The 10,805-nt window shown below is 44.8% G+C and overlaps 1 protein-coding gene across 1 annotated transcript; it reads left to right on the top strand.

The window, feature by feature from the left end:
* The first annotated feature begins 8,111 nt into the window (after positions 1-8,111).
* On the top strand, positions 8,112-8,681 carry LOC134365011 (interferon alpha-4-like). Its single transcript, XM_063081233.1, has one exon. The coding sequence runs from the start codon at positions 8,112-8,114 to the stop codon at positions 8,679-8,681; it is 570 nt and encodes a 189-aa protein (XP_062937303.1).
* Positions 8,682-10,805: the final 2,124 nt, after the last annotated feature.

The raw sequence follows: 10,805 nt of genomic DNA, 5'->3' as shown, positions 1-10,805 counted from the left end.
CCCCGCGCTCTCCCGCAGTGTGTGCACCCAGTCAAGCGGACACGCAATGTGCACAAGTGGCGTCTAGTGTTAACTAAACCGACAGTTACTACATGAGCAAGTGAGGAAAAGTTTCCTGTCTAGAAAGAATGACCAAAGTGCACTCTCATTATGCAACCACCCCGTGAAGGAGAATCTGGCCAAGGTGATGCTGGCTCTGTTGGGAGGAACTCTTCTTCGAGGCACGTGTACTGGCTCTGGAACAATTAACCAATCAGACCTGATATTTACAAAGGAGTAAAAAGCAAACATGAAAATGATCGAGAAAGGCTATTTAAAATCGGAATGTATGTTTTCCTCCTCCTGCCCAGGGTCTCTTCCATCTCCTGCACCACACAGGGCTCCAGAGACTCTAGTGAGTCATCGAGTCCAGTGAGGAATTTCAGCCCTCGTGCGGGGGAAGTTGGAGATCTGTTGGATAATCTCATGGGGAACAGAGGTGGCTTGAGCCTTTTGGAATTTGCCACCATCCAGCTGCTCCAGGGGAACTGAATACGTTCTCCTCCTTCGGATGGGAAAAAAGGAAGATTCTCCCACCTGGGTGCAGAACTGTGGAGGTCGGTCTCCTGCCTTGGCAGGTCACGGACCTGGGTCAGGTCACAGCGAACGGTGCAGAGAGAACTGGAGCACATCATCTTCAGTGTCACCAGGTGATAGAATTTGGATGTGTGGTCCCCACCGAAACTCATGCGGAAATCTGGTCCTCAATGTGGCAGTGCTGGAAGCTGAGTCATGGGGGGCGGATCCCTCATGAATGGATTCATGTTCTCCCTGGGGGAAGTGGGGCCCTAGTGAAATCTTGCTCTATTAGTTCCCTGGAGAGCTGGTTGTATAAAAGACCCTGGCATCTCCTCCCTGCCTCTCTTGCTTCCTCTCACCATGTGATCTGCTTGTACCCGCCAGTGCCTGCCGTTTTCCACCATGAGTAGAGGAAGCCTGAGGTCCATGCCAGAATCAGCTGTCCCAGAATCATAAGACAAACAAACCTCTGTTCTTTCCAAATTACCTAGTCTCAGATATTCTCTTAGAGCAACACAAAATGGGCCAATGCACCAGGGAGGAGGTAGCGCGGCCACTGGGGGGATGGAGGTGTCGGGCATCGACCCAGCTGCTATCAGCACCTTCTTGCATGTGAGAGTCTGACACGGCGAGCCCAGGGTTTGCAGCTTTTGGGCTTGTCCCAGTTTTGTTTCCACTTCCTTTCACTTTGTCTTCCATTTACGAGCCTCAGATAATGTCATGACTTCAACACTGCGCTCGTGTTATTACACTGGAAGTTCAACACGTTCATCAAAAATGAAAGAAATCTCAATCCAGTAGGAAATATTCATACAAATGAGAACCAATGTTGAAATAAATACGTCTCAATATATGTCTCTTTTCAAATTCTAGCACTTAGAGATTTGATCCTGTACAGCATTATTAAATTTCTTCGATTGCACTGAAATACAAGTTGCCTCCTCTGTCTGCATTTCCCTATTAAAGGACTCATTCACTAGATTTGATGTCTTCCACCTTTCTTCACAGGAGCCATAGCTCATATTTTCCGACATAATCGATAGATAATAGCAGCATAGAGCTGAGGCATTAATTCATTAGTTCTCTTCGTCTGTCACCAGTAATGTGTTGACTGCATATACATGAGTGATAACATGCTTGGCAATGTGGATCCAGTTATAACTGAGACAGGGAAACTGTGAGAAAACTTTAGTAGTTGTCAGTACTAGTTTTCCAGTGGAAATTGGAGAGATTAAGTCACATAAACTTGCAAGTTACTTGCTGAGAATCTGAACATAGTAAACAATAGTTACCGTGAGTATTGATATAACAAATATCGTAATCCTCTGTAGAGTCTGCATTCAACCGAGTCAAGCCAAGAGAAGCTTTCAGTGCAGCTCCCTTGACACGCTCAGGGCCAGTCACATTGGTGCCTCTCAAATGGAAACTCCACGAGGGGGACCGTCTGCAGGCCTGTGCAGGAGCAGAGCCCAGGCTGCCAGTGTTAGAGCAGTGCCTGGTGCAGAAGAGAAACTGCCCAGCACCCTTGAAGCACCTTCCGGGGAACCGGTGTGGCAGGAAGTCGAGTGACAGAAAATGGCTGCTCTGTGAACAGTTTACAAACGAAATACTAATCTGTCCTTCACAGTCAGTCAGTTTCACCCACGTTTGGTGATATATTTTGAAGCAGGGATCTAAAAAAAGAAAATTGGAAAGGACAGAAAAAAGGTTTAAAAATATACGGAGTATATATATTGTATAAAAATACATGTAGTATATCTATTTTCTTCTTATTCTAAAATAATATATATGTAAATATATGTAAACATAAGTATACCTATGAATCTAACTGTATATACATATATAATCCAACATTATAAATATATAAATATTAGATAATATGTAATACTGTATGTATAATTATCTTTACATATAATATAAACAAAGTATTTACATTGACATATAATTACCTATGCATATAAAATATATATAATTTTAAGCATATATAAAATGCATTTAAATATATAAGTTATTTGTATTGGGGCTTTTTTTGAAGGGAGGGTGAGTGGACATTCCTTGATTTTCAACCACGGATAATCACAATACTAATTCAAAAGCTGTTTCCTGGGCTGGAATTAGGGAGTACTTTCCTCAAGCCAAAAATTTAAGGAGGCCGCAATCTAAGGAATCGACACAAATGATATTTCCATGCCGTATGAAAAATGAAAATTAGTGAAAAACTATCCAGGAGAAACAAAGTAATACAATTTTAAGTAAAGACCAGAAATGACCGTGCACTTGCAAATCCCTCAGAGTCTCACCAGGGAGAAGGGAGACTGTGGCAATTGCATGGTCATCAAGTGTGGCAAATTGCACTCACTCTATGCCACTCTCACCCAAGAGCGTTGAAGGTTCTGACCGGCTAAATGCCCTCAACTGCTCCTACACGACACTGCTCCTTTTTCTTCCTAGCAACACAAGTCACGGTGGCGTTCTGCGAAAGAAGTTTCAGCAACCTCAGGTGAAAGAGCAATGATCGAAGATTAATCCTGAATCACAAGAAACCTAAACATGGCAGTTCTGTCCGTTGAAAAGTAAAGTAGCACCTTGCAAATATCGTGGAGTTTCCCTCCTTTAATGCTAGGAAAGTAAAATTACATAAAAACGATCTAAATCAAATAATGCCGCTTTAATTTGCCTAGATTCCTTTTTTCAAAGACTTGAACGTCCTGACTCAGAAACATGGGCCACTGAAAACTCCGACGACCCCACAGGGGGGCGCACGTCCCTCCTCCCGGCCCCGGCCCCGGCCCCGGCCCCGGCCCCGACTCCATCCCTGTTCCCGGCCCCAGCCCCGGCCCCGGCCCCGACCCCGGTCCCGGCCCCGGCCCCGGCCCCGGCTCCGTCCCTGTTCCCGGCCCGGCCCGGCCCGGCCCCGGCCCCGGCCCCGGTCCCGGCCCCAGTCACGGTCCCGGCGGTATCACCGCCGTCGTCCCCGCTCACTCGCCCGAGGCTCCCGCACTAGGGCTGCTCCCGGACCCGCTGTCTACCCGGCTCCCCTTTCCCAGGCTGTCCCGGCCTCGCGTCCCCCACTCCTGCGGAATCTGTGACCATCACAGCCCGTGCGGTCGCGAGCCCTCGGGTCCCGACTCAATGGGTTTCCCCGTCAAACTCAGTCTCGCTGCGGCTTCTACGCGAAAGAAAGCCCCGAGCACAGGGAGCAGCTCAGACACTCACGGCCCTCACCGAAGAAAACTGGGTCGCGCCAAGCCGCGGCGGAGCTCTCTCCGCAGCCATCGGAGGAAAATGTTCTCCACACTATTTAAGCAGCACCGGTTCGGCGCGACAAGCGGCGACGTCTGCTCTCTCGGGCTGTGGCACCCTCTGAAACCAAAAGCGGCCGAGTCCGTCCGCGTTTCCGGAACCGGAGGCTCAGAAAAGGCCGTTCGCGCGCCCTCTCGCGGCCGCCTCGAGAATCACTGAAATTCTCAATGGTCCACATCTGCCTGCTCATGGCGGGAGTGGTGCTCTGCTCCGTCCCTGCCTGCTCATCTGTCTGGGGCATGCCTTCCAGCCATGGCCTGGAAAACCGGCAAGCCATCATGCTAGTGAGACGGATGAAAAAGATCCCATCTCACTCATGCTTCAAGGACAGGAAGAACTTCAATTTTCCTTGGACAGGAGAAAATATCACCCCAATCCAGAAGACACATGCCACCTGTTTCCGTGGTCAGATGCTCCAGCAGATCCTCAGCCTCCTCAAAAGAGAGAACAGCCATGCTGCTTGGGATGCGATCCTCCTCGATAAACTACTCTTCAGCCTTGAGAAGAGCCTGCGACAAGTGCAGATGACAAATGGAGAAACTCTCTCTTGTCCTGATTTGGGAAATGACGTTCGGAAGTATTTCCAAGAAATGATTGGTTATCTGAGGGAAAAGAAATACAGCCCCTGTGCCTGGGAGGTGGTCAGAGTGGAAATTGAGGTGCTGCTTAGTCCTCATTCACCGCCTTCAGAGCAACGTCAGGAAATGACGTAGAAGTTATACTCAGGACCCTCCCTAACCAATTACACGATTGTTTACCAGGCCCCCCAAAGCAAGCTAAACTCACACATTTGCACCAGCTGAAAAACATCTGAATCCTAAATCATGGGATTATGTAAAACATACGTTCTACATCGTGAATTTACAGTAGAATGATTAGAGAGAATAACATGGTGTCTTGTCCTAAATAAATACTGTCATGATTTATAATTTTCATTATCTGTTTCAATTCTTGAGTGGTGCTTGTTGTTTCCGAAGTTGGAAGTTTAATTGTTTACAGACATGGTTCTTCAGTCTAGAATTTGGTGAAGGGCATTTGTCAGTCAAGTTGATGCTCGCTCCTGTAACAGAACAAAAGAAAACCACCAGTAGTTAGATGATAATACAAACTTATCTTTCCTTTATAGAAGAGCTCAGTGTTGGCCTCCTCTGAGCGGGGTTTCAGGGACCTCACAACCTACTATTTTGCAGCTTTGCCATCATCAACATATAAGTTCAAACAGGTTTGCGACGCTTGAGGCTACTGTGCTCAGTCGATATGGAAAAAATTATATGGTGGATCACTTGTAGGATGCTTTGAAGGACCCATGCTGCACAGGGTGAACATCACTTCCACCCGTATTTACTCAGCCTGGATTCATGCTCGTCGGATACCTAAGTGCAAAGGAGAGGGGAAAGAGAGTCCGACTGGGGGATTAGTGAGAAGAGAATATATGTTCTTTGAATAAGACCACTCTTTATTTTCACACTGTGTGTACTAACAGTATTTGTAAGAGAAAATTAACTGGCATTCTTGCTAGGCACAGTTTATTTCAAAATCTGATGCCAACTCTGATTCCACAATTTAGACTCAGGGAAAACGACACGGATGTCATTCATTAAAGTTCACAGCGACACTGACTGAATCTTGGGAAGAGTTAAGTGATTCCCAAAGGCACAGGCCAAAATTGAAAAACAGACAAGTGTATAGGGACAAGGTCCCCAAACACATTGTAACATTCACATCGTCTCCGTATTATCGGAAAAGACAAGGAATGTGCGATCAGGCAAGGCGTTGCGCTTCCTTGAGGGGCACTGAAGTAAAAGTGGAAGGTGGGTCTTCCATTTGCAACCAGGCCCTGTGGCACATCCTGAGGTTCTAAATATTAAAACTACAAATGGGAAGAAAGCATCTCTACAATCAAGTGTTTGTGTTTTGTTTTTTAAATCGTCACAAAATCTTCCATTACAATTTCCCTGCATGAAGCGGGAAGAGCTTACAAATTCTTTAGATCTATTGTCTTCCCAATTCATGTCTCCAGTATGTATTGGTATTATTCTTTCCACTGTTATTATAATGATTATTCCTTTCATAAATATTGACTGAGCTCCGGAAATGATAGGAACTAGGCTAAGATGCCCAGGAAACAAGACCGCATAAGACGACTCCTCTGGCCAAGAGTAACTTACGGACTCATGGCGACCTATATTCTTAGGACGAAGTTCATTCGAAGGTTCAGTGTAATAAAGACATCATCTCTGACAGCTAGGAGAAATAATATAGCCATGTGTAAAGAAGGGGTGTCCTTTGAAATTGTGAATTCCCTTGCTTCTTGCTGGAGACATGACAAGACGATGAGTCAACTTCTGAGTCCATTTATCCACAAGGAGAAAACAAGGGATGCATTTCTCGCTTCCCCGTTATCCAGAGAGCATATTGCACTCTCACAAGTTTGCCTTTTCTGTGTGTAAACTCTTGTGGTTGTTGTGTCTCCCTTGACTCTCTTGAAAGCTGGATCCAGCAAAGCTGAAACCAACCCCTGGACCAGCAGTGATTGCTTTTCCTGGAGCCCATGCCCGTTTGCTACCTTTGACCTGCGTCCCTTCCACCACTTTTCTTCTGCCCTGCCGCATCCCCTCATCTGCCCCTTGGCTGGGCTCAATTTAGCTAAATTATCCTTCGTCGTGTCCTTTGCAGTGGGATATTGCTTTCCTTGTGACGTTTGATCACACTGAGGTACATATATTGGCTTTCTTGGTATTCCCATTCCTTGGGAGGGAAAATGCAGCAACTTTCCTTTCTATGTAAAAGGAAATGGGAAAGAAAGATCTCTGGTGTCTCGCCAGCGGTACACAACAATTGAACAGCCATTTATTTTCATCACACCTACATCCCATTGTTGCCATTTATGACAAAGATGGCTTCCTTTGGTTTAATAAGATTCCATTAGAATTGGAATCTCCGACTGATGTTTGGTTGGAAATTTGAACTTCGGTGCAAAACAAAATTTTCTTTTTAAATAAAATTGATGTTCTCTCCATCGTGCATTCTTCTTGGGATGGTATTGCTCCCAAAAGTGTGAAAATTAGTTCCTAGAGGTGTTAACAAATCTTAGTCATTACAATAATTTGTGGTTCTCCAAAGCCCAAATCTAAGAAAACCTGTCCCTTATTACTAATTTTTATTTCCCTCGGGTTTTCTTGTGTATCAAGAAGCACTGACATTGAGTTCTCGGAAGATCCACAGAGCATATGCAGCATGAGCAATACAAGCCTACGGTGAATAGACGATCGCTTGATCTCAAAATCATGTCTCGAGATGTGGCCTCCACACGAATACATATGGACTGCCTTTGGCTGTCTCGTGGATGGAGCTGAGGTTTGCTCCTGAGTGCTACTGAATGAGTTAATGGCTTTGAGAATTAAATGCAAAGAATTTGTGCTTTATTATGTGGCTCTGCTAAAGTTATTCGCCACATCAATAATGAAGTCGAGTGCTAAAAAGAAATAAAAGTTGACCGCACCTGGGGGAACATCCGGGAGGTGGCACAGTGACAATGTATTCTATCGTATGGAACAAAATTTAAAGTTAGGTACACTAGAAATTAATGGGAAGAAAATAATTGAATTGATAGATAATTTTTAGCAGTTTTGAAAGATATTTAAGTATGTCATTACATTGGTATTGTGTATTTTTGTAACATGAATTTGCATGTGAAATTTGACTCATTACAATTTATATAAGTCAATAGATGACACAAAAAGGAGCTCAGCAAATAAACTTATAAAGCCAAGTCAAATCAATAACTTTGAAACTTAAGTCTTGGCTTAAAATTTTTATAGAGACCTTCTTAAACATGCATTGAATGCAAAAAGTTAACTTCACACTTTCTTTTCTACGTATAAACCTGAGCTACAGATACGGTCCGTAAATAATTGCACGATATACCCCCGCCTTTGTAGCTTATCACAGGAGGGTCAATTCGGAAAAAACAATTTAACCAGGCTCTGGAGGAAAGGGATGAGCAGGCCACCATGAAAGAAATAAAAGAGAAAAGAAAAAGGTGGAGAAACGCTGCTCTCAAAGTATGTAGAGAGTGCATAAAGAAAGCAAAAACAGAAGTAGAAAGGAAGACACGGGCATCCAAAAAATGGAAACTAGTGTGTTCCCTATTTAAGACACATGCACAAAGCAAGCTCTTCAGAGAACCTAGCGGCTAAGGCTCAGAGTCGCCCATCTCAGCCAGGCCAGCAGCATCTGCGAGATCCCCAATGGCCTTGCCCTTTCCTTTACTGATGGCCCTGCTGGTGCTCAGCTGCCAGGCGACCTGCTCTCTGGGCTGTGATCTGCCTCAGGCCCACAGCCTGGGGACCAGGAGGGCCTTGATACTCCTGGGACGAATGAGGAGAATCTCCCCTCTGTCCTGCCTGAAGGACAGAAATGACTTCGGATTCCCCCAGGAAGACTTGGATGGCCACCAGCTGCAGAAGGCCCGAGCCATCTCTGTCCTCCATGAGATGACCCAGCAGAGCTTCAACCTCTTCTGCACAGAGGGCTCATCGGCTGCTTGGGATGAGAGCCTCTTGGACAAACTCTGCACTGGACTCTATCAGCAGCTGGACGACCTGGAAGCCTGTCTGATGCCGGAGGTGGGGGTGGAAGAGACTCCCCTGGTGAACGAGGACTTCGCACTGGCCGTGAGGAAATACTTCCAAAGAATCAGTCTCTACCTGAAAGAGAAGAGGCACAGCCCTTGCGCCTGGGAGGTCGTGAGAGCAGAAATCGTGAGATCCTTCTCTTCATCAATAAACATGCGGGGAAGATTAGGGAGGAGGCAATGAGACCTGGTCCGACGTGGAAACGACTCTCATGGACGAGTACACACTATCGCACTTTCCTGAGCTCTCCGGTCGCCAAGACTGTCACTTCTGCTACAATCATGACATGAAGTGCCTCAAGTTTGTCAGATGCCTTCAGGGTGTTCAGCAGCGTCATGTTCAACCCTGCAGGGACTGGTACTTACAGACGACCGTGCAAATGTATCTATCTATTTATTTATTTAAATGTTTATTTATCTAACTGTTGACAAGATTGAAATTGTTTTTGTCAATACGCCTTTATACTGTGCTTCATAGAACAAAATATATTCTTTGTATTTTGTGAAACTATTATATTGCTTTCTGCATTAAATTTTTACTATAGAAAAATGCTTGTATTTGTTTATTCTTTAAAAAGAAAGTCCAAGCCTGTCTCTACAACCTGACGTAAAGACAGATGGTACAATTCATCTCCTCAACATTAGTGTATTCGAGCTATCGGTAAAAATGAACTTCACCTAAAAGAGGTTGTTTGTTCCCCTCAGAATACGGATGTGAACATGCTCTCTTCTATCTTTGATTCTTGGAGGGAAAGAGAGCTCAAAAGAAACACACTCATACTTAATATCAGTTATGTGAAACAGTATAATGAGAAAATGAAACAACCAATAAAATTCTCTCTGCAGAAGGTAGATGGAAGCATGTCAGGAAATAGAAATAAAATTACCGATACGCCCCACAAATTGCTAGACATGTAAGTGCAAATGTCCAGCACTAGTTGGACACAGGAATTTGCAATTGGCAAGGAATTCAATGCCTGGAGGATCATAATGGCAACTGAAAGTGCAGAAATGAAGTTGGTCATGTGGGAAGAGATGACAGAGGGAGAAACAGACATTGTCTGGATTCTAAGGACCTTCAAACTTTAAAGGAAGTGGACAGAAGAGCCACAGATGAAGAAGATGGAATAGCCATCCATTATAAAGACTCACCCTTTGGAGACAAAGACGATAAATGTCTTTTCTAAACAATAAATGTGCTGAGAAGAGGAATCAGTAGATTCCACAGAAGGTGTGAACTCAAACTGCCCACTACATTGGAAAATAGACCGTACTGGCAACCTTAGTGACATTTGGTTTGTAGAACGAATAAGCAGAAACCATACTGGAGTCGGTAGAAGTGAAATGAGAGAAAAGAAGTTAGTGACCCTGAGGGAAAGACAGAAATTCGAAGAAATCTGGAAAAGAATGCGGGGTTTTTTGTGTGTATAGTTTTTCCCATTTTGCAATACATACTTTTTTCATGGTTAGAAGACATTTTTTATATATACATATATACAGACACACAAACACACACACAGAGAGAGAGAGAGAGAATATTGTTTATGAATATTCATGAGATAGAAAGCTGATTGTCAGCCCTTGTGCCCATGATGTGAGGGCCAGATTCCTACTGGCAGCACGCCCATTACCACAAATTGCATTTGTACCCTGTGTCCCCCACCCGATAATGCCCGAACTCCCTCTCCCTCCCTCAACCCCCTTACTCCACTTTGTAGCCCATGGAATGCTCTGTCCCTCTGCAAGTCCAACACACTGCTATGGACTTTCTTTCCTTCCTTCTTTCTCTCACAGCTCCTTACATAAGTGAGCACATGTGATATTTATACCTCTGTGCTTTGCTTATTTCACTCAACATAAATTTCTCCAGGCTCATCCATGTTGTTGCAAATGGGAGTATGTCATTCTTTTTTGTGGCAGAGTAGTATTCCATGCTCTGTGTTGTGGGGAGGGGGGGGGTGTATTTAAATGTATATGTCACAGTTTCCTTATTCATTCATCCATTAAAGGATATTGTTATATTTACTGTAAAAGAAAATTGTTCTAGTTAAGTCTGTACTGTCACTTTGCCCAAAAACTCTCTGGAGCCACATCATGTTTGCTATCCGGGATTTAACGACTTTATGCATAGTTGAGAGAATTGCAGAACCAAGACTGAGCTGTCATGTTCACGGTCCGGGCAGGAGTCCGGTGAGCGCTCTTCCTCCCCACGCGCAGGGTCTGGCAGTGCACCTCGCTCACTCACATGCTGTCGGCACCCCGCGCTCTCCCGCAGTGTGTGCACCCAGTCAAGCGGACACGCAATGTG

Source organism: Cynocephalus volans, chromosome 16 (assembly GCF_027409185.1).
Source record: "Cynocephalus volans isolate mCynVol1 chromosome 16, mCynVol1.pri, whole genome shotgun sequence".
In the NCBI taxonomy this organism is placed as follows: domain Eukaryota; kingdom Metazoa; phylum Chordata; class Mammalia; order Dermoptera; family Cynocephalidae; genus Cynocephalus; species Cynocephalus volans.
This window is presented reverse-complemented; position numbering and strand designations above follow the sequence as displayed.